The sequence below is a fragment of the Macaca nemestrina genome, chromosome 18 (assembly GCF_043159975.1).
Source record: "Macaca nemestrina isolate mMacNem1 chromosome 18, mMacNem.hap1, whole genome shotgun sequence".
Lineage (NCBI taxonomy): Eukaryota > Metazoa > Chordata > Mammalia > Primates > Cercopithecidae > Macaca > Macaca nemestrina.
This window is the reverse complement of record NC_092142.1, coordinates 68,200,254-68,224,092: the sequence shown is the minus strand read 5'-3', so window position 1 is coordinate 68,224,092 and position 23,839 is coordinate 68,200,254. Positions and strand designations below refer to the sequence as shown.

Below are 23,839 nucleotides of genomic sequence, written 5' to 3'. Positions count from 1 at the left end.
TAGCCGGGCGAGGTGGCGGGCGCCTGTAGTCCCAGCTACTCGGGAGGCTGAGGCAGGAGAATGGCGTAGACCCGGGAGGCGGAGCTTGCAGTGAGCTGAGATGCGGCCACTGCACTCCAGCCTGGGCGACAGAGCGAGACTCCGTCTCAAAAAAAAAAAAAAAAAAAAATCCGGGCCTAGAAATCCAGGGTCCCAGGGTTTCTACTTTGTACTGAAGTATGTGGACTTTAATCTTTTCAACCCTTGAGTGTTTTTAAATTTGAAGACGGAAACCATATCAACCTAGTACAATTTCCAGGCTTATGTCAATGATTGCTTTGACCAAAGCTGGGTAGGGTTTAATCAGGGTCCCGGCCCTGCTGATGCTCCTACAGAATGAAGCTGGTCATTCACACCTGTCTCTCTCACTTCCCAGGCATGACTTTGACACTAGGAAGAATGGGACTTTTTGGCCATAACTAGAATATTTTGAGTGTTTTTGAGAATGGTTTCTTTTGCTCTTCACCACTCTTTCTTATGAAGAGGTTCGGCTCCACATTGCCACTGCTGAAGCAGTGCTACATCACGGGTAAGAGCAGACATGAGACAGACGGCCTGGGCGCAAATCCCGGCTCTGCACCCTACTAGCTGTGGGACATTAGGCAAGTTACTTAGCTTCTCTGTGCTTTGCTTTCACCTTCTGTGGGTGGAGAATAATAGTACTTATTCCCTGGGAGTGTTATGAGTATTAAAAGAGCTAACATGGAGTTGGGCACAGTGGCATATGTACCTATAGTCACGGCTACTAGGGAGGATGAGGTGGGAGGACTGCCCAAAGCCAGGATTTCGAGGCTATAGTGCATATTGATCATGCCTTCAGCTATTGCACTCCAGCCTGGGCAACATAGTGAGACCCTTTGTCTTTAAAAAATAATGCCAGGCGCGGTGGCTCACGCCGGTAATCCCAGCATTTGGGAGGCCGAAGCAGGCAGATCAAAAGGTCAGGAGTTCAAGACCAGCCTGGCCAATATGGAGAAACCCCGTCTCTACTAAAAATACAAAAAACTTAGCTGGGCTTGGTGGCGAATGCCTGTAATCCCAGCTACTGAGGAAGCTGAGGCAGGGGAATTGCTTGAACCTGGAAGGCGGAGCTTGCAGTGAGCGGAGATCACACCACTGCACTCCAGCCTGGGCGAAAGAGTGAAACTCCATCTTACATAAAATAAAAAATGTCATGAAGTACCTACAGTTGTGCCTGATAGCAAGTGACTGCTCTATACCCATTTGCTATTATTATTGAGACAGCAGTTAAGAGATGTGCCCAAAATCACAGAGCTATGTAACAGCAAACAGAGATTCCACCCAGGTCTTTTGGACCCTGGGATCGCTGTTCAGAACCATTATGCCTTGTTGCCTCCTTTTTTTTTTTTCTTGAGATGGAGTCTCGCTCTGTTGCCCAGACTGGAGTACAGTGGTGCGATCTCGGCTCACTGCAAGCTCCGCCTCCCAGGTTCAGGCCATTCTCCTGCTTGAACCTCCCAAGTAGCTGGGACTACAGGTGCCCACCACCACGCCTGGCTAATTTTTTGTATTTTTAGTAGAGACGGGGTTTCACCTTGTTAGCCAGGATGCTCTCAATCTCCTGACGTCATGATCCGCCTGCCTCGGCCTCCCAAAGTGTTAGGATTACAGCCATGCCACCGCGCCCAGCCGCCTTGTTGCCTTCTTAAGTGCACGGGGTGTGTGCACAACCCAAGGGACCTAGACCAGACCTCAGATTCCTGGCGGAGAGTTTGCCAGGCTGTCCAGACACGTCCCCATGTACACACGCTTCTAGGGAGGCGTCCTTACCTGAATGTAGTCCACCGAATCGCCGAGGGCCTTGAAGGCCGTGTACATGACCTCGCGCTTGCCTCCCCACTTCTGCATGATGCACGAGAAGGTGCTGCTCCGCACCACATCCCGCACACGGTCCATGCCCTCCCGCAGGCTGGCCTCCGTCTCACCCTCGCCCGCCTCATGGAAGTTGCTGCGCCACACAAAGAAACCGGCCTGCTCAGTGCCGCCCAGCACCTCATGGAAGATATCCAACATGTAGGCGTCCTCCTGGCGGTTGCCGTCCACCACCATGACCACCTTGAGGTCAGGGAAGGAGATGCGCTGGGCCGAGCGCAGGCACTTGCGCAGGTAGTCAGGGTCCTCCTGGTATGCGGCAATGCACAGTGCCACCGAGCCCCGCCGCCGGGAGGGCAGCTTCAGGGCCTGGCCGGCCCGCCGCATGCGCCGGTGCTCCAGGAAGGCAAACAGGCTCTGAATGAGCAGGTGCAGGCCCAGGATGGCGCCGTACAGGCCGAAGGACAGGTAGTGCTTTTCTGTGTGGATGAACTGGTAGCCTGTCACATAGGCGGCCAGGATGCCACCCAGCACTGCCAGGGCAAACAGGCTGGTGCCCACCACACGCAGGGCTGTCGTCAGCTGCACCGGCATCTGGCGAGAGAAGGCAGGAGATGGAGGGTCAGGCAGGAGGCAGCATTTCCAGTCCGTGGGAGCAGGGGCGTTCTCTGTTACTAGTGGACATGACCCACTAATCAAAACCGTCACGGTTACCGCCTACTGAACATAAGACTTGGTAGACTCAAGCCAGACTACTGGGGTTCAGATCCCAGCTCTGCCACTTGCTCTCTGTGCCCCCTTAGTCATGTCCTCTGTAAAATGTGGGTTGCAGGACTAACCTCAAGGCATCTTTGAGGGTTAAATATACAAAGCCCTTAGTGTAGCACTGGGATAGACAAGCCAAGGCCCAGAGGGTCACGTGACACCTGCTGATGGGTGGCATACTGGGCTCTACCTGGCCCAAAGCGCTGAAGAGGTAAGCTTCAAGGGGGTGAGCCTGAGGCAGCTCTGGGCACCTGAAGGCCAGGGAGGTAGCCAGTGGCCTAAAAGCTTCCCCCTGCCCTGCACCCACTCCTGGAGGGGATATTCACCAGTATAGCACAGCCACAAAAGATCCAAGAAAAAAGTGCGGGAGGAAAAGAAACAGCAAACAAAGGGGCATTGGGGAAAAAGCAGCAGCTTCCCTTTCTCAAGACAGTTATTAGAGAAACTTTCCCTGTCCTCCACTTTCTCACCTTTTACTTGAGAGGCAGGAAAGAAAGGGAAAGCAGGGGGAGAGGCAGACCAGGAAATGCGAGCTGAGGAGTAGACAGCCTCCTAGAGCCCAGGGCTGAAGAGCGCAAGGGGAACTGCAGCCACCACTGCAGCAGCCTCCACAGTGGCTGCCTGGGCATCCCATCTGCTTGGTCCTAGTGCCCGTGTAGCATGCATCTCTGTGCATGTCCCCCTGCCCAGCCACTCCTGGAAACAGTGCCCGGTTTCCATTTGCAACTAAGTCAGGGCTCCTAACATCTGCCCTGTTGGAAACAGCTGTATTTTATAAGAAGAGCCCAGGACTTGGCACCAGAGAATTGGGTTTAAGACAGCATGTCTGCCTCCTGGTTGCCTGACCTTGCCCCAGTTCTCTGAGACTTGGTCTCCCCATAGCACAATGGGAGTTCTAATGGATTCCTGCCTCATGTCTCAGGTAAGTCATTTCCCCAAAAATGGCAACACTTCCGGCCCGAAGAGCTACCCTAGTGGCGAGGCTGACTGGTTTCCTCCAGAGCAGGTGAGGAGGGGGAATGTGAGGGAGGGGAAAGAAGAGGTGACAAGGATGGCTGCTGGCCCTCCCATTCTGACCCACACTATCTCCTCGCTGCCACCTGCCTGATCTAGAGAACCCCACGTTCACTGAGGTCTACAGACAATGATGCCTCACTTCCAAGCTTGCTCCAACTCTAGGTCTCAGGAAATGGGGCCCCCAAAACAAACACACTTTCCTGTCGGGACGCCTCTCACATGGAAGGGGCGAAGAACACGCAGTCACTGCCTAAATCGACCTGAGACTCAGGCACCAGCAGCCTTCCAGCAGCCTTGGCCAGGAAAGAGCTGCTGGCAGCCTTGCCTCTCCGGGAAGCCGCGGCCTCCGGGCGCTCTGCCCCACCAGACCGGGGAGCCCGCCGCGTGCTTCCTTCACAGGATTCCCATCCCTCCCTGTTCCCACCCTACTGCTCGCGCCTGCGGCCCAGGAGTCCCCAGGCCTGCATCCGCAGCCCAGGAGCGCCCCCATTCCCCTCCAGAGCTTACATGCTGAAGGGACGCAGCCGGTCCCCCCTTCCTGCCTGCGCTCTGGGTAGGGGAAGGGGGCGCCAAGGCCAGCCCGGCAACCTGGGCGCTGGCGCCCCACCTCGGTGCAGTGCCGGAGGCGGCGCCCACTAGGTGAAAGCGGCCGCGAACGCACTCGCCACGCTTCTCATCCCCGCTCGAGCCTCGCCTCTTGGCAAAGGCGGCGCCGGCCACACCCACGTGCCGGTTTCCCACGACCCACCCGGGAAGGAACGGAAAACCCAAGGATTCCCTGTCGGACCAGGCCTTGCTCTTCTTCCCGGAACCCCAGCTACCTTGGCAAAGTGTGCCTGTAGACAAAGGCGCATCCCCGGTGTCGCCGGCCCTCTCCTTCCCTGGGCGGGACCCCTCCCCCGCAGGAATTAGAGGCATTACCCAGATTACTACCCCCAACCCCAAATAGAGGTCCCTAAAATGTCCCTCAACCGGATACCCCACGTGCAATCAGGCGCTGGTGCAGGCTGTGGTCGAGTTTCTCCTGCCCAGACCTGGGGCGGGGAGCTGTGTCACCCCAAGCCGGCAGAGGCTGGGGGGTGATCCTACAGCCTGGACAGCCTCCTCCTCATGCCCTTCGCTCATCCATGGGAGCCCAGCCCAGGCAAACTAACGCGCACTCGGCTTTCAAGGGCACAAGGTTGGGGGCGCTCTCAAGTCCGGTTCCCAGGACCACGGAAGGAGAACCCCCAGTCAAGGACGCACGCTTCTCCATCCAGCCTCCGAAACTTTGAGGGGCTGCTGGTGTGCAGCGTCTCTCCCGCTGACAGGTGCGCCCCGCGGCAGGGCCACATGCGGCGGCATGGAAACTTGTGCGCCCAGCGGGGCTCCTCCTCTTGTGCCCGGCCGCCCTCCGGACCCCTCCAAGCCGGCCAGGGGAGAGGAGCCCAGTCCCCCGGACACGTGCTGCCGCGGCCCAGTCGACCCGCAGGAACCTGGACGCCTGGTACCTTGGTGCCCAGACAGGTGTGAACCCCCGGGCGGTCGTAGAAGGTGCGGGGGAGGGGTACCCCAACCAGCCTGGAGCCCCGCACCGGCGTCCGCCTCCTAATTCATTCACAAAACAGGAGCCGCCGGGGAGGAAGGCGGCGAGGCTGGAGGAGGAGAGGATGCAGGAAGAAAGGGAGGAGGGGTCAGTGGGGAGGGGGCTGCAGGAACGGCCGCCGGGAAGCCCGGGGCTGCCGCGCCCCCAACCCGCCTCTCCGCGCCGGACTCGGCGCCCGCAGGACTGGGAGCTGGCTGGGTGCCGGGGGCTCCGCGAGAGGCACCCCTGCCGCCCGGCGCGCCCCAGCCTCGGCGCAGCCCCGCGCGGCCCGCCCCTCCTGGGTACCGGCCGGCCCGCGCTCACCGTGCCGCCGGCTGCCGCGCTCCGGAGCTCAGCAGGCCCGCGGCGGCTCCATGCCCCTCCTCCCGCTCCACTCCGCGCCGCCGCGCGCTCCGACTGCCGCCGGCCCAGCCGAGCCGCCCTTAAGTACCCGGCGCGTGCCCGCCAGGAGAGGCGCCTCCCCCGGCCCTGGGGCCGGGAAAGTTGACCAGAGTGGGAGGGCCCCCGAGGGCGCACCCCCGACCCCGCGCGGTCCCAGGGAGCGCCACGGGCCGGCGCTTGGATGGGACGCCTGGTCCCGGGTGGACGCGGCTCCGGCTCGCAATACTCGCAGCCCCTGCGCCCTCTCCGAAGCTGGGTCCCCCGAGTGGGGCCGAAGGCCGCGCGGCTCCGCAATCGCCCTGGGACCAGCTGCCAAGGCGAGACGGTCATTGGGCTCAACCTAGAACCTGAAGCGTCGTTAACTTTCCAGATACCACGCAGGGACTTCCAAAATTGTTACTCTCCCTCCCCGCCCCCACGCCCCGCTCTCTAACCCGCAAAACCTACTCACCCTGCAAGGAAGGCGAGCGGAGAGCACTCTTCCCCGACTTCTGCTCCCGAAGGGGCAGTTCGCTGTCTAGGGGTCTCCCTAAAACCAAGGCAGCAGAACCTTCCTGCTGGCAGGAAAGAAGCGCAGAAGAGAATTGTCAAATGTAAAAAGGCTGGTCAAAGAAGGTGTTAACAATTGTGACAGCTTAGCTTTGAATTCCGCAGTGGGGCGCTGATGACTTTAAGGCGGTTTGCAAAAGCTGCAAATGGTTTTGCAGGAACCTTGGAGGTTCCGGTGTCTTCAAGCCAAAACAATTCCTCCCCTTCTTTTTCACACCTTTATTTCCGACATCCATGACCTCCTAAATTCCCACCTGACCTTATTGCCAGTAGTTTTCAGGTCCCTAAAAGATGGTGCTAGACTCGGGTAAAGTGAGATGAAGTGAGTTGGGGTGCGCCGGGGTGGGGTGAGACCGACGAGGCAGGGGAGTTGTTAGCAGAGACCAGTTTAGAGCCAGCTGAAGGCGCTGAGTTTTTACATCTCAGGAAAACTTTAAGAGAAATGATAATTAATAACTAGTTTTTAAAAAATGAGTGGCCAGGCGCAGTGGCTCAAGCCTGTAATCTCAGCACTTTTGGAGGCTGAGGCAGGTGGATCACCTGAGTTCGGGAGTTCAAGACCAGCCTGGCCAACATGGTGAAACCCCGTCTCTACTAAAAATACAAAAAATTAGCCGGGCGTGGTGGTGTGCGCCTGTAGTCCCAGCTACTCGGGAGGCTGAGGCAGAAGAATCACTTGAACCCAGGAAGCGAAGGTTGCAGTGAGCGGAGATCGTGCCACTGCACTCTAGCCTAGGCAACAAGAGTGAAACTCCGTCTCAAAAAAAAAGAAAGAAAGAAAGAAAGAAAAATGCCTTATCTGTCTTGCATTATGAACCCCGGAACCCTGGGCTACCTCCTCCACTTCCAGAGGCATCACAGACGCCTGGAGTTGCTGCAGACCAGGCTATCTCTGATCCTTGCTCCTTCCCAGATTTGCAATCTGCAACATCATAGAAAATAAGCAGGGGCTGGGCAGGGGCAAAAGTGAGTGCATCAGCCTGGCGGAGAGCAGACGCTCCTCTTAGAGGCTCATCTCCCTGTGGAGGGCAGGCCCCATGTGGCCAGGTGCTCTGTTGTCAAGAGAAGCCAGAAATCTAGATTCTGTATGTGAAATCTCCTAACTTTTTTAAGCATTGATAATTCAAATGTTGAAGGAAACACACACACACACACGCCAGACATAATGTGTCTGAGTCATATCCAGCCAACTGGCTGCTTGTAAGTGACCTGTTTAGAAGTCCAAGGAATGGAGCAGCCAGTTTGGAAGGATCCCTTCTGTCCTCACTCAGCAGCAACATGACTTCTCTGGGTGCAAGTTTATCTCCCTGGGGCTGGGCCAGGATCATCTCATCCCTAGTTAGTTTCTTAGACTCCAACTGTGTCCCAAGGCTTATTGCCCTTCTCACGCCGCCAGCTCCACGGAGTTTTCCAGGTGGTGGGGCTGGTTCAGCACCACCCCACGAGTCCATTAAAACCTCCTAAATCAACAGTGGGAACAGATAGAACAGATAGAACCTCATGAGGACAACAAACACCCTGCCCGTACCAATTAATTGGCTTTGCCCCCTAAATGGCCTACCCTAGGGAGCACTCTCTCGTTTTCTGATCTGCAGGGCCAAGGACCTGGTGTTACCAGGCAGATAAGAGAGTCTTTACCTTTGTGGCAGTCTACGCCAGGGAGGATTTGCCTGTAATTAGCATCCAGTTTGTGGTGTCCTATTTGCATTCATCCTTTCACGGGGAGGTGGGGAGGGGTTTATTTAAGGGGCTGTTACAATCAAGCTCGAGTTTATCTCTGCTTACCACTGGGGATTTAGAAATAGGGCTAATTCCATACCCAATCACTTAAAAACGTGAATTCAGATGTTGCTGAATTGGCTTTTCCACAGGTTCCAGAGGATAAGCCTTCCTATGTGGCTCAGTGGTAGAAGATTCACGCTGCACTTACAACACTCATTTAACAAATGCTGAAGGCCTGCTCTGAGCAGAGAACAGTGCTTTGGCACCTGGAGATCTCGGGCTGGTCCCTGCCATCTAGAACGTTACCCATTTTGAAGACAAATGTGCTTGAGAGTACAAGTAGTACAAGTATAGGCCAAGCACAGTGGCTCACGCCTGTAATCCCAACACTTTGGGAGGCCGAGGCAGGTGGATCACGAGGTCAGGAGTTCAAGACCAGCCTGGCCTACATGGTGAAACCCCGTCTCCACTAAAGATACAAAAACTTAGCCGGGCATGGCAGCGTGCACCTGTAATCCCAGCTACTTGGGAAGCTGAGGTAGGAGAATCGCTTGAACCTGGGAGGCGGAGGTTGCAGTGAGCCAAGATCGTGCCACTGCACTCCAGCCTGGGTGACAGAACGAAATCCCGTCTCAAAAAAAAAAAAAAAAAAAAAAGAGTACAAGTATAAACTGTACAAGACAGTTTATAATTAAATATTGATGAGAGAATCCAACATGAAGAGTTTGAGGATTTCAGGAAAGGTCTCTGTAAGCTGAAACAGGCTGGGCAGAGTTTCATGGGGAACCTGAGCTGCTATATAGAAAGGGAAGAACATTTTGGGTAGAAAGGATAGCTTAAGTACAAGGCCAGGTGTAGGAATGGGGGACGTGTGTTTAGAGGACAGCCAAGAGAGGCCAGGGTGGAAGACGAAATCTACCCTAAAGAAGTTCCACCAGCCTGACCAACATGGTGAAACCCCATCTCTACTAGAAATACAAAAATTAGCCAAGCATGGTGGCACATGCCTGTAATCCCAGTTAGTCAAGAGGCTGAGGCACGAGAATCCCTTAAACCCGGGAGGCGGAGGTTGCAGTGAGCCAAGATCGCACCACCGCATTCCAGCCTAGGTGACAGAGTAAGACTTGGCCTCAAAAAAAAAAAAAAAAAAAAAAGAAGCTTCCAGCAGGGCCTGTTGTGTAGGAAGTGCCTGGTACCCTCTAGCTGCTGTGAGGAGGAGGATGCTAGGGCCGGAGCGGAGGACCTGCAGTGACCGAATAAGGAGTTTGGATTGTATCCAGTAGGTTATGGAGAATTACCCAACATGTCTGAGCAAGATAGGAGTAGATTGCAAGTACTGTTTGGGGAAGGTTGGGCTGGCAGCATTTTGGGGTAAGGACTACGAACGGGGTATGGGAGATCTGTTAGGAGGCAGATGGAACAAAAGGCTGAGGAGAAGCCGCAATGAGAAGTGTGGGTGCTGCCTTCTGGAGGTGGACTTGAGGACAGGCAGTGACAGGGACTAATTCTAAATGAGTGCCTTGCACGCCAGGAATAATCCTCCAACACGGGAGGCATAACCAAGAGAAAAGTACTCGGCAGTGCAGAGAATTCAAGGGGCCTTTCTCAATGCTTTGGCGGGTTGGAGGTAACTGAAGCTGACAGTTCCACAAAGATTTCACCTTTCAATGAAATTTCAAATCCAAACTCACGAAATGCTCAAATATCTTGTACCTGTAACCTCTCTGCCATCACTGGTGCTGGAAGCTGCAGAGCAACCTTGCCAGGACCCAGGTGCTCCATCCTCCTACGGTTCTGCTCCACTGTCTCCTAGAGAGTGGCTTTGAGCAGGGGAGGTGGGAGGAGGGGCATCCAAGCTCTACAGGCTGCCCCCTCACCCTCTGCCCTTACGCTTCGATGCTCCTCCCTGGCATCCAGCCCATCACTTCCAGCAAAGCAAAACAGAATAGAGGATGGCAGCCAAGCTACCCAGGCTGCCTCCCACCCTCCAGGTTTCATCCCCATCCACTTTCCCTGGGCTGACCACCATGAAAACCTCTTGAAGCTAAGGAGGGCGACCTGAAAATGGCTCCTGAATAGTAGCAGGTTATGTTCCCCCAGCTGACCAAACAGGGCTTTCTCTTCAAGGCGGCTTCAGCTGCAATACTAGTTAATACATAATTCAAAGTGGAAAGTGTGTGTCTTGACTACAGCAAGGCAGCTACTACCAAACAAAGTTACCCTTTCATAACTTTCCCCTCTTACTGACAAGCACGCTGTAATCAGGACCATTTCCAGGTGCTATGTTTGAAGAAGCAGGCTTAAGGACTTTCCTGTGCTGCTGTTAGAATGGTTCAATTTTAACTCCAGTCTCTCTCTCCTTTGATGGAAGAATCGTTTCATTTCAAATTAAGGGGCCTCTGCTCTGCTGGAGGCAAAGCGGTCAGCCCCTGCTAAGGGACCAGGTTCTTTTATGCTGGCTTGAAGGTCAGGATTAGGAGGGGCACACTAGACCGATAACCGAATATCAAATCAGACCTGGAGATGCTTTTCTCGGAATCCTAAACAGAAAAAGCTCTTCCCAGCCATCTTTCTTTTCTCTCCCTCCTCTAGGAGAGTGTAGAAAAAAAAAAAACCCAGAAGGCAATTTTCAACACTTATCTATCTTTTTGGTGGAATATTGTGCAGCTACTAAAAAATACGTTCATGAGGACAATAGAGGAATACTCCAGACACCTATGCAGTGTTAAGTAATGAACAGGAGACACAATTGTTATGTATGCATACCTACATTTAGGTTGTTGTTTTCTTTAAAACCGTATGAATTAGGCTAGGCACAGTGGCTCATGCCTGTAATCCCGGCACTTTGGGAGGCTGAGGTGGGTGGGTCATGAGGTCAGGAGATTGAGATCATCCTGGTCAACATGGTGAAACCCCCCCTCTACTAAAAATACAAAAATTAGCTGGGCGTGGTGGCATGCACCTGTAGTCCCAACTACTCGGTAGTCCCAACTACTCGGGAGGCTGAGGCAGGAGAATCATTTGAACCCGGGAGGCAGAGGTTGCAGTGAGCCAAGATCGCGCCACTGCCACTCCAACCTGGAGACAGAGCAAGACACCATCTCAAAAAAAAAAAAAAAAAAAAAAAAAACCATATGAATTAAAGGCAGGTAAGAAGTTCACCCAAATATCAAGGTCAGGTTTGATCATTAAGATCAGGTTTAGGCTGGGCGCAGTGGCTCACACCTGTAATCCCATTTTGGGAGGCCGAGGCAGGCAGATCACCTGAGGTCAGGAGTTCAAGACCAGCCTGACCAACAGGGAGAAACCATGTCTCTACTAAAAATATAAAATTAGCTGGGCATGGTGGCACATGCCTGTAATCCCAGCTACTCGGGAGGCTGAGGCAGGAGAATCGCTTGAACCTGGGAGGCGGAGGTTGTGGTGAACTGAGATTATGCCACTGCACCACTCCAGCCTGGGCAACAAGAGTGAAACTAAAAAAAAAAAAAAAAAATTCAGGTTTAATAATATATTAATAGGTTTGATATTAAAATCAAGTGGTAGAACAATGGATTTTTTTCTCTGAAATTTCTATTAATAAGTAAAACAATTTTGTAATAAAAAGGTATTTTAAGGCCAGGCACAGTGCCATGTGCCTATCGTCCCAGCTGCTCAGGAGGCTGAAGTGGGAGGATTGCTTGAGTCCAGGAGTTTGAGACCAGCCTGGACAACACAGAGAGACCCCATGTTGTAAAAAAAAAAAGAATGAAGATAAATTCTCAGTTCACAGGATTTCCTTATAAGCTGGGGCAGGGTGGGGTGCAGTCTCTATCATACATGGATTCATGTGAAAAAGCTTTCACAACCTGTTTACAATGAAAGCAGTAAATAAAGTGGAAGGGCCAGGATTTAGAATTAGTGGTAGCCAAAAATGGAGTGATTTCCTTTATTTAAATTCCTCCCACTGTTCCTTTGAGAGAATTTAGCAGGGAAAGGCGGAGTCTGCAGAGCTGTGCCAGCTCTTCTGGCACCTTTGACGGAATTATAAAAAGGCACATGGCTCGGCTGGCACACCCCCCCAGGGCAGCCCACACTGACCTCCTCATCGAGGACCACAGTGGTCCTGGGCAAGAGGGGGAGGCACATGCTAAATACGGCTCTAGGATTCCCCTAGAAGGAGGCTTTTCCCTGAAGAAAGGATTTCCAAGCCTGGTGATGTCAGCAGCAATGTCCTCCCACCCAGGGAAGTCCCAGGGAGAGGTTCTCTCCTTTGGGCATTGTAAGCCTACTCCCACCAAGTGTCTGCACCACACACGTGTACAGTTATGTGACAGAAAATGGACACACAAGTGCACACTCTTTCCCAGACTGGTGGAACACAATCCCTGTCTACACTTAAGGTAAGCTTGTTCCGAATTTGTTTGGCTCTTGTTACGATAACATCAACTACAATCTTTTTTTTTTTCCCTCAGTCTTGCTCTGTTGCCCAGGCTGGAGTGCAGTGGTGCCATCACGGCTCACTGCAACCTCAACCTCTTGGGCTCAAGTGATCCTCCCATCTCAGCCTCCTGAATAGCCGGGACCACATGCCACCATGCCTGGCTAATTTTTGTATTTTTTGTAGAGACGGGGTTCCACCATGTTGCCCAGGCTGGTCTCGAACTCCTGGGATCGAGCGATCTTTCCACCTCAGCCTCCTAAAGTGTTGGGATTAGGCCGGGCGTGGTGGCTCACACCTGTAATCCCAGCACTTTGGGAGGCCGAGGTGGGCGGATCACGAGGTCAGGAGATTGAGACCATCCTGGCTAACCCGGTGAAACCCCGTCTCTACTAAAAAATCAGCTGGGCGTGGTGGCGCTCGCCTGTAGTCTCAGTTACTCAGGAGACTGAGGCAGGAGAATCACTTGAACCCAGGAGGCAGAGGTTGCAGTGAGCTGAGATGGTGGTGCTACTGCACTCTAACCTGGGTGACAAGAGCGAAACTCTCCAAAAAAAAAAAAAAGTGTTGGGATTACAGGTGTGAGCCAAGCCTGGCCCCACAATTCTTTTTTCTGAGACAGAATCTTCCTCTGTCTTCCAGACTAGAATGCATGGTGTGATCTTGGCTCACTGCAACCTCCACCTCCCGGGTTCAAGCAATTCTCCTGCCTCAGCCTCCTGAGTAGCTGGGACTAGAGGCGTGCGCCACCACATCTGGCTAATTTTTAAAAAATATTTTTAGTAGAGACGGGCTTTCACCACATTGGCCAGACTGGTCTCAAACTCCTGACCTCAAGTGATCCACCTGCCTCAGCCTCCAAAGTGCTGGGATTACAGGCGTGAGCCACCGTGCCTGGCCATGGTCCCACAATTCTTAATTGTGCTGGCACTTCTGCTTTATGTCTTCTTTCTTGATGAAAGACATCATTAGTCACTGTCACACAGGAGGTCCAAAGTTAGACCCTTTATAAAAGCAGTTAGAGCAGAGCTGAGGGTAGGGGCCATTCCCATCAGTGCCTTTGTTGGAGGGGACCCCCTGCCAAAATATGTCCTACTTGCAGCAGTTAATTTTATTTATTTTTTGGCTAGGACCCCCACTCCCCAAATTTCTTTTCTCATCAGATAAGCCAATGTAGTGATTCCCATGTCTGGCAGGGTGTTGCACAGTAGGCTTTGGGAAACTGCAGAGCTTTTTAAAAATCACGAACGCCTGGAACCCATCCCAGATCAATTTAATCAGAATCACTGGGGGTGGACCCCAGGCTTGAATTAAAAAAAAAAAAAAACAAAAAAACTCCCCAGGCAATTCTATTCTGCATCCAGGGTTGAGAAAACAGCCCGAGGGTTCTCCTCAGCTGACACTTACAAGTGCATTTCTGGCACCGAGAGGCCAGTCAAGAGCCAACCAGTCAGGCGGTGAGTTCTAGAGCACGTAAGAAGAGTGTCTGTCCATTTTCCTCCAGCACCAGGCCTGCCATGGTGTTGGCACCTGTTTAATTTACTGACCTTAAAAACTTAACAATGGGCTGGGCGCAGTGGTTCACGTCTGTAATCCCAGCACTTTGAGGGATTGAGGTTGGTGGATCACTTGAGGCCAGGAGTTCGAGACCAGCCTGGCCAACATGGCGAAACCCTGTCTCTACTAAAAATACAAAAAACATTAGCCAGGCGTGGTGACGCACGCCCGTAATCCCAGCTACTCAGGAGGCTGAGGCACAAGAATCCCTTGAACCTGGGAGGCAGAGGTTGCAGTGAGCCGAGATTGTGTCACTGCACTCCAGCCTGGGTGACAGAGCGAGACACTGCCTCAAAAACAAAAACAAAAAAGTTAACAATGGACTAATGAGCTGTCAAGCCAGAAGGAACAAAATAAAAGAAGGAAGGATGTGGATTTGAGTTGGAAATTAGGAAGGAGAGCCAGGGAGAAACAGAGGAACAGGATCAGATGGACGAGGTGAGTCCCCAGGTCTCTCCGACGCACCTGGAATTAGATTTCAACAACCGTTTTGTTCGCTAAGTTGCTGTCTGCTTTTTTTCCAGGAGAACTGGGAAAAACCCAGCCAGCCCTTGTCTGTAGGACGACAGAGCTGTCAAAACCACTTGGATTCACTTTGTTTTCAAAGGACAGAACTTCTGCACTGTGGGGTTTTCCTCACCCAAACATGGGAAAGGGTAGTCTCTAGAGACTCATGAGGGGTCTGAGCTGCTCTCTTTTGGGGAATAGAGTCCCTATTACTCTCTCTCTCACACCGCCCTGGTCTTGGCCACAGAGAAAGACCCACAACTTAGCGCCTGTCCCTTGAAATCTCGCAACAGCAAAAATCTCAGGTCTTTGAAACATTAGCATTCCCATTCTCTTTTCTTCATAGAAAGCCTATTTTCAGGCTGGCCTTTCTCTAGGATTAACATGGCCGCCAAGTTTTGAAGTTTTGAAGGTGGTGTGTGGTCCAATAAAGGTGTGTGTGTGTTGGGGGTGGCTCTAGAGACTCTGGGAGTACAGAGCAGGCCACTTTGTTCTCCCCAGCGCCAGGTGGCTACCTGTGTGTGTGATGATACATTAGAAAAACCCCACCCAGGAGCTCTTCTGAGCTAGCTCTTGCTCTTCAGGTAGACAGCAAAGATGAAATCTGACATCATTTAATAAACCACTTCAAGGCCCAGTAGCTTTCCTAGTTCCCCAGAAGAGGTGCTCCTGTCGCTCTGGCACCACACAGGTGCTGAGGCTCCTGCCCTCAGCCTCCTGCAGCTCCGTGCTGGAGTTAGGGGCTGGCCAACTGGTTGACTTTTTATTTGCAATAATTGACTTCTCTGGACCTTATTTTTCCCTTCTCCAAAGAGAGCCATTAACCCAGCTTCTTTTTCCTCTCTCAAGGAATGGTATGGGAATAGAGCTATGAACGTATTTATGCTTTGAGCTTCTTGCAAGGAATAACTGTTAAAAATGATACACTGTAGGCCGGGCGCAGTGGCTCATGCCTGTAATCCTAGCTCTTTGGGAAGCCAGAGTGAGTGGATCACCTGAGGTCGGGAGTTTGAGACCAGCCTGACCAACATGGAGAAACCCTGTCTCTACCAAAAATACAAAATTAGCCGGGTGTGGTGGTGCACGCCTGTAATCCCAGCTACTTGGGACGCAGAGGCAGGAGAATTGCTTGAAGCTGGGAGGTGGAGGTTGCGGTGAGCCGAGATTACGCCATTGCACTCCAACCTGGGCAACAAGAGTGGAACTCCATCTCAAAAAAAAAAAAAAAAAAAAAAAAAAAAGACACACGTTAGGCTGGGCTCAGTGCCTCATGCCTGCATTTCCCAGTACTTTGAGAGGTCAAGGTGGACTGATCTCTAGAAGTTCAAGACCAGCCTGGCCAACATGGTGAAACCCCATCTCTACTAAAAAATAAAAAAAGTAGCCGTGTGTGGTGGTGGGCGCCTGTAATCCCAGCTACTCAGGAGGCTGAGGCAGGAGAATCGCTTGAACTCGGGAAGTGGAGGTTGCAGGTGAGCCGAGATTGTGCCACTGCACTCCAGCCTGAATGACAGAGTGAGACCCTGTCTCAAAAAAAAAAACAAAAAACAAACAAAAATGATATAATGTTATTCTGAGAATGATACCTGAAAATTGAAGCCCTGCTTATAGGAAATGAATGGGAAAGCAACAACCTTCAAAAAAGACATTTCTGGAGTTCATGGGAAGACTTGCTACATTTTCTATGTTGCACACTTGCCACATGGCTTTCTGCTTCCTCTGCTCCCAGGAAGGCAGTCTTGGATGTTTACTATCTTGGCCATCCTACAAAAGAAGCCTTTCCATAAGCAATTTGCCAAAGCTGCCAAAGTGCAGGAGCAGGTGGGCTGTGGAGCTTTCATACACCTCCTTCCAGCTTCTGGGCAAACTACAAGGTCAAACACAAGAGGTGTAACAAATTTTGGTGTTTGAGGTTGTTTCTGTGGTTGTTTTCCCAGAGACGGCTTTGTTATGTTGCCCAGGCTGGCCTCGAACTCCTGGGCTCAAATGATCCCTCTGCCAAGGCCTCCTGAGTAGCTAGGATTACAAACCACCGTGCCTGGCTTGAGGTTGGGTTTTAACGTACTAGGACACTCTTTTGAGGCTATTTGGGCTAAAGCTTAACTTGACGTAGGTGTTTCATTTAAACAAGCAGGGAATCACTCTTTTTTTTTTTTTTTTTTTTTTTTTTTGAGACGCAGTCTTGCTGTGTCACCCAGACTGGAGAGCGGTGGCACAATCTCGGCTCACTGCAACCTCCACCTCCTGGGCTCAAGTGATTCTCCTGCCTCAGCCTCCTGAGTAGGTGGAACTATAGGTGTGTACCACCACACCTGGCTAATTTTTACATTTTTAGTAGAGATGGGGTTTACCATGTTGGCCAGGCTGGTCTCGAACTCCAGAACTCAAGAGATCCACCTGCCTTGGCCTCCCAAAGTGCTGGGATTACAGGCATGACCACGGCGTGGGAACCACTTTCTTTATCCACACTTACACTAAGAACAGATTTTAACAATTTGGAAATACAGTATCTATGTATCAGGTAGCAGCAAGCACGGTGGGAAAAAGCACAGCCTTTGGAGCCAGACTGCTTGGGTCCAGTACTGGTTTGGCTGCTTCTAACTGGCTACGTAATCTGAGGCAGTTAGCCTCGTGTGTGCCTCAGTTTTCCTATCTGTAGAACAGGGTCACAGTAAGACCTATCTCACAGGCCCAGTGTGAGGATTAAAGGGATTAATATGTGTCACATGCACAGAAGAGCATAATAAGCTCTGTAGACTGTTAACTGTAATCGTGATCTTGACATACAGTGATGCAGAAGTACAACCATTCAACCTAGACTTTCCAGATGAACCCAGTATTTTAAGGGGCCATCAGACCTTATATCCTGAATCTGATTTGGGAAATAGAGTCATTATTCTAGGGACATTCCAAACCCCATGAGAAGGCATACCCCTATACACTAAGGGCAGAGTCTCAGAGATGAGAAACCTCTTTTAAATAGACCTGCAGGGGCTCAGGATTTCTCTCCCGGGTGAGTACTTATAAGCCACTAACTAGTAATTATAAGCCACTAATTAGTATTTGCACCTGGGACATAGCTGCTGGTGGGTGTAACTTGCAAAGCATATTAGCGTGTCCCTGATGGTGGTTTTGGTACACAGAAAACTCCAGGCCTGAAGATTTCCTAGTCCTGAGTTATTTAGAGAATGGTATCAACACTGCTTTGAGACTGAGCTTTTGCATTTCATGGGTGTTAAAGCAAAGTCAGCTGAGGGTGGGAGAATGTAGACGGGTACAAACTTTTGGGGGGACATTTGGTAGTAACATTTGAAATGGTTACACTCTTTTGATCTGGCACTACAATCTCTTAAGACCTATTGCATAGTAACATTTCAGTATGCAAAGTTATGTTTGAGAATCATTGAAAAACCATTGGAAGTTAGAAACAAGTCAACGGAACCATCAATAAACAAATGCATGAGCTGCAGTTTACCCCAACAATGGAAGCCATGCCATCATCACAAAGGAAGAGATCTGTGAGTACTGATATGAGTGTCTCCAAGGTATATGACTCAGAAAAAATGATGTGGGACGCTATTTGGGGTAATAAAACATGGTAATAAATAAAGATCTAGAGGGATTTTACACCAGTTTGTCAGTGGTAATCTTGGGTAGGAGTTGAGGTGAGATTGTGGGAATTTTTCTTTCTTTGGAAATACAGTATCTATTGGGTAGCAACAAAGCACAGTGGTAAAAAGCAGAGCCTTTGGAGCCAGACTACCTGGATCCAAATACTGGTTTAGCTTCTCCTTACTGGTCATATAATCTGGGCAAGTAATCTGCCTCTTGTGTGCCTCAGTTTTCCCATCCGTAGTCATAGTAAGACCTATCTCAGAGTGTGAGGGTCAAGGGAATTAACATGTATTGTGCTGGGCGCAGTGGTTCATGCCTGTAATCCCAGCACTTTGGGAGGCTGAGGCAGGTGGATCTTTTGAGCCCAGGAGTTCGAGACCAGCCTAGGCAACATGGCAAACCCTGTTTCTACTTTTTTAAAAAAACAAAAATTAGCCAGGCATGGTAGCACGCCCCTGTAGTCCCAGCTACTCGGGAAGCTGAGGCAGGATAATTGCTTGAACCCGGGAGGCAGAGGTTGCAATGAACTGAGATTGCACCACTGCACTCCAGCCTGGACAACAGAGCAAGACTCCATCTAAAAAATATATATATTAGCTGGGTGTGGTGGTGCATGTCTGTAGTTCCAGCTACTTGGGAGGCTGAGGTGGGAGGATCACCTAAGCCTGGGAAGTAGAGAGTTCAGTGAGCTGTGATTGTGCCACTGCACTCCAGCCTGGGTGGCAGAGAGACTGTCTCCAAAAAAAAAAAAAAAGTGCCAAACTACATATACATTAAACTTGTTCTAATTCACATCACATATCATCTGAAAATGTACACAAATACGCACAGCAGCCGGGCATTGTACCTGTGGGCTGTACCGCCCCTCAGACTTGAGGGCAAAGGGCCAGCAGGGGGGAGGTGGTAGGCAGCCCCTGTGTCAGCGGAGCGCAAACGCCTTCTTGGTGGGACCCACGTGTTGGGGTTCATGTGTATATGTGAGTACCTGAGTTTGCATCTCAAACTCTACTCTGCTTGAAAGGCTTTTACTTCTGTACTCACTTTGAGCGGGAGAAGCTCCATTGTATTCAACAGATGTTCAAAACATTTCATGGAGGGTCTTCCGATGTAGTAAACAGGCTCCTGGCTGCGACCCAGCAGACTTGGAGCCAAATCCCACCAAGGGAGGATGCCAAGAGCTTGCCTCCCTGTTCTTCAAGATTGTTGTGAGAATCAGACAAGCTTATGGATGGAAAATGACTTTCCAAACTAAAGGAAATGCAAACACTGATCCTGCAACACTGTGTTACAAAGAACCGCAGAGGGCACTCTGGGGGAGGGGCACAAAAACTGAGGCCTGGCAGTGTGGGGCTCCTGACTCCCTATGAAGAACTGGGGAGGACAACAGGTGATGACCCCTCGAATGATAAGTTTCAGCCTTCCAGGGTCGAAGGTGGGGTCTGCATTCCCCTCTCACCTTGCCAGCTTGTGCAGAGGGCGCTGAGCACAGCCCTGAGCTCTGCCTGCAGGAAAGAGGCAGCAGCAGGTATTGTAAGGAGCAACACAGGTTCCCAACCCCCAAGCGGTGATTCAGTTCCAACAGAGTGGAGCATGGCAGGCAGAGGTGCCGCGCACTGCAGTGTGGCTGCTGCATGTGACTGCAGCATGTCTGTGGCTGCAGAGCTTGCTGAGGACACAGCCAGGCCCTCTGAGGTCAAGGCTGCTGCTGGGGGAAGGGACGTATTGGAGAAGAAGACCCCTCATGGTCAGGGAAATGTGGCACCTCTCACAGCTCCGTTTTCTGACTCTCTCTTTGCCACAGAAATTCTGGCCGAGATTTTAGATTTTTGTGCAGACTGCAGAAGCTTATCTGGTTTTGCACAGGTCAGATGACTCATCTCTCGGCTTATCAATTGATCCACTCTCACATGTTGTAGCCAGCCCTCCAATGCGGCAAACGGTTGGGCAAGAGGCACAATTAAGTGGCAGGCAGCGCTTCATTCCGTCACCCTCGCAGACAAAGGGACACAACAGGTGGATGGACACAGGGTAGATCAACACGCTTGCTCTCCTCTTTTTGGGCCACTGAGGAGAAACTGCTGCTACCAGAGAAGAGGAGCTGAAACAACAGAGCCCCTGAGGCCAAGTTGGGGGGTGGCATGAAGGGGGCTGGGGATCACTGCTTCCTTTTTATGGAGGGGAAAAACTGACTGGGTATGGTTATATGTATTTCAATTTTTTCCATTTCGGGGCAGGGCCTCACTCTGTCGCCCAGGCTGGAGTGCAGAGGTGCAGTCATAGCTCACTGCTGCCTCAAACTCCTGGACTCAAGCGATCCTCTTACTTCAGCACCCCTCCCTCCTGAGACCTGCTCTTACCTCTGGGCCTTCGCACTTGCTGTTCCCATTACTTGGAACAATCTTTCCCCATTATTTCAGTACTAATTCACCTCCTGATCATTATTCAAATAGCAACTTCTCAGCAAGGCTACCTCTGAACAACAAATCTCAACTTACTGTTCCCACCCTCCTCCCTCCTGACTTTATTTTCTCCATAGCATCTCTCACCACTTGATTTTTTTTTTTTTTTCTTTTCTTCTGTTTTTTTGAGACAGAGTCTTGCTCTGTCACCCAAGCTGGAGTGCAGTGGCACGACCTCAGCTCACTGCAACCTCTGCCTCCTGGGTTCAAGCGATTCTCCTGCCTCAGCCTCCTGAGTAGCTGGGATTACAGGCGCGCCCCACCATGCCTGGCTAATTTTTGTATTTTTAGTAGACAGGGTTTCACCATGTTGGCCAGGCTGGTCTCAAACTCCTGACCTCAGGTGATCCACCCATCTCGGCCTCCCAAAATGCTGGGATTACAGGTGTGAGCCACCACGCCCGGCCCCACTGGACATTGTTTATCTTATTTGTTGTCTGTCTCCCTCCCCTGCCTCATAAGCTCCCCTCAAGGGTAAGAGTTCTGTTTCTCACTGTTGTGTTCTCAGGGCCCAGTGCAGCATCTGGTATGTAATAGGTGCTCAATAAATTGTTGTCATTGCTTGCGGTTTGCTTTCCTACACCCCAGTCCCTGACATACTGGCTCTTACATGTGAATGGGCGGGCAGAGCCATAGGAAAGCAAAGAAGTGCAGGAGAGGGTGAACAAACGAAGCAAGGGCTGGGTGCGGTGGCTCATGCCTGTAATCCCAGCAATTTGGGAGGCCGAGGTGGGCAGGCCACCTGAGGTCAGGAGTTGGAGACCAGCCTGGCCAACATGGCGAAACCCTGTCTCTACTAAAACTACAAAAAAATAGCTGGGTTTGGTGGCAGACACCTGTAATCCCAGCTACTTGGGGGGCTGAGGCAGGAGAATTGCTTGAACCCAGGAGGCGGATGTTGCAGTGAGCCAAGATCGCACCATTGCACTCCAGCTGGGGCAACAGAGCAAAACCGTCTCAAAAAAAAAAAAAAAAAAAAAAAAAAAAAAAAAAAGCCAGGTGCGGTGGTTCACGCCTGTAATCCCAGCACTCTGGGAGGCCAAGGCGGGTGGATCATGAGGTCAGGAGTTCAAGACTAGCCTGGCCAAGATGGTGAAACCCTGTCTCTACTAAAAATACAAAAAGAAAAAAAACAACAACAACGAAGCAAGGGACGTGGAGGAGGAGGTTGGGAAATATGGGAAATTATGAGTGTGGAGAGATGATAAGGAGCAAAGCAAAAGATAAGAGATTTCTGATTAAATAACACTGAACTTGGAGAAGGGCAAGTTTGTGCCAAGGAGGAAGAAAAACAAAGCAGAGAGGGGAAACTCTCCAGAAAGTTCAGGAAGTCTAACCTGAAAAAGCAGTTGAAGGTTGAGCAGAAGCCTGGGGTTTGGCTGTAGCCACAAGTGGGGCCTCTGCATGTCTCCTGAGGCTGAGCCATCGCCTGTAGAGCAAGGGGGTGGTGGATGGCGGGCCTGGGAACAGGAGGAAGAGCCTAGGAGGGGAAAAAGGAGAGGAGGAGGCACGGAGCCAAGCAGAACGCTGAGTGAGTGCCACAGAGCAGTCTAGGAAAGGGGCCACTGGGTGGTGGAGGACGCTGTAGGTGAGGGGTCAGCAGAGCCTCAGCGGGCCACGTGGAGGCGGCAGCAGAAGGGGCGGTGGGAGGTGGGAAGGTGGTCTCTGAGGGAGAAGAGCAGGGTGGGGGTGGGAGGCAAGACACACCTCACAGGGTCCATGCAGGAAAGTGTCACTTTTGTTCCCATGTATTCCGTTTAAGTTTTTGTGCTTTTATTTTTCGGGGGGGACAGAGTTTCCCTTGTTGCCCAGACCGGAGTGCAGTGGCACAATCTCGGCTCACCGTAATCTCCGCCTCCCGGGTTCAAGCGATTCTCCTGCCTCAGCCTCCCGAGTAGCTGGGATTACAGGCATGCGCCACCATGCCCGGCTAATTTTGTATTTTTAGTAGAGACAGGGTTTCTCCATGTTGGTCAGGCTGGTCTTGAACTCCCGACCTCAGGTGATCTGCCCACCTCGGCCTTCCAAAGTGTTGGGATTACAGGCGTGAGACACTGCGCCCGGCCGTTTTTGTGCTTTTATTATCCTAAAGTTTTCACATTCTTTCCCAAGGACTGTCATTCATATATACATACACACACACATATATATAATATAGAAAATCTGGAAAATTTTAATAATTTGGTCATGTTTAAGAGGATTACATTAGGGCCCAGTGTGGTGGCTCACACCCATAAACCCAGTGCTTTGGAAGGCTAATGGGGGAGGATTGCTTGAGGCCAGCAGTTCAATACCAGCCTGGGCAACATATCAAGACCCTGTCTCTACAAAAAAAAATTAGCCAGGTGCAATAGTGCACACCTGTGGCCTCAGCTACTTGGGATGCTAAGGTGGGTGGACTGCTTAAGCCCAGGAGGTTGAGGCTGCAGTGAGCTATGATCATGCCACTTCACTCCAGCCTGGGTGACAAAGTGAGACCCTGTTAAAAAGAAAAAGAAATAGGCCAGGCGTGGTAGCTCATGCCTATAACCCCAACACTTTAGGAAACTGAGTCAGGAGGACTGCTTGAGTCTAGGAGTTTGAGACAAATCTGGGCAACATAGCAAGACCTCATCTCTGCTAAAATTTTAAAAAGTAGCCAGGAGTGGTGGTGCACACCTGTGATCCCAGCTACTCTGGGGGCTGAGGTGGAAGGATTCCTTGAACCCAGGAGGTCAAGGCTGCAGTGAGCCATGACTGCGCTACTCTATACCAGCTTGGGCAACAGAGCAAAACTCTGTCTTAAAATAAAGGCCAGTTGGCCGGGCACGGTGGCTCAAGCCTGTAATCCCAGCACTTTGGGAGGCCGAGATGGGTGGATCACGAGGTCAGGAGATCGAGACCATCCTGGCTAACACGGTGAAACCCCGTCTCTACTAAAAGATACAAAAAACTAGCCGGGCGAGGTGGCGGGCGCCTGTAGTCCCAGCTACTCGGGAGATTGAGGCAGGAGAATGGCGTAAAAACGCGGGAGGCGGAGCTTGCAGTGAGCTGAGATCCGGCCACTGCACTCCAGCCTGGGCGACAGAGCGAGACTCCATCTCAAAAAAAATAAAATAAAATAAAGGCCAGGCACGGTGGCTCATGCCTGTAATCCCAGCACTTTGGGAGGCCAAGGTGGGCAGATCACCTGAGGCCAGGAGTTCGAGATCAGCCTGGTCAACATGGAGAAACCCTGTCTCTACTAAAAATACAAACATTAGCTGGGCATGGTGGTGTGCACCTGTGCTTCCAGCTACTTGGGAGGCTGACGCTTGAGCCCAGGAGTTGGAGGTTGCAGTGAGCCGAGATTGTGCCACTGCACTCCCAGCCTGGGTGACACTGTCTCAAAAAAAAAAAAAAAAAAAAAAA

General features: G+C 51.4%; 1 protein-coding gene across 4 annotated transcripts in view; it reads right to left on the bottom strand.

Annotated features, from left to right (window-relative positions):
• LOC105480961 (hyaluronan synthase 3) overlaps positions 1 to 23,839 on the bottom strand; it is a 31,139-nt gene that overhangs the window by 7,015 nt on the left and 285 nt on the right. Inside the window, exons 1-4 of one of the 4 annotated variants that reach the window (XM_071084827.1) lie at positions 21,787 to 23,814; positions 7,379 to 7,629; positions 6,072 to 6,174; positions 1,831 to 2,466 (exon numbers count right to left, since the gene is read on the bottom strand). In XM_071084827.1, the coding sequence (XP_070940928.1) occupies positions 1,831 to 2,466 (636 nt within the window). In that variant the 5' untranslated portion in view covers positions 6,072 to 6,174; positions 7,379 to 7,629; positions 21,787 to 23,814. Of the gene's footprint in view, positions 1 to 1,830; positions 2,467 to 5,542; positions 5,638 to 6,071; positions 6,175 to 7,378; positions 7,630 to 21,786; positions 23,815 to 23,839 lie in introns of those variants that run through there. The other 3 variants (XM_071084826.1, XM_071084828.1, XM_071084829.1) reach the window with 3 other exon arrangements.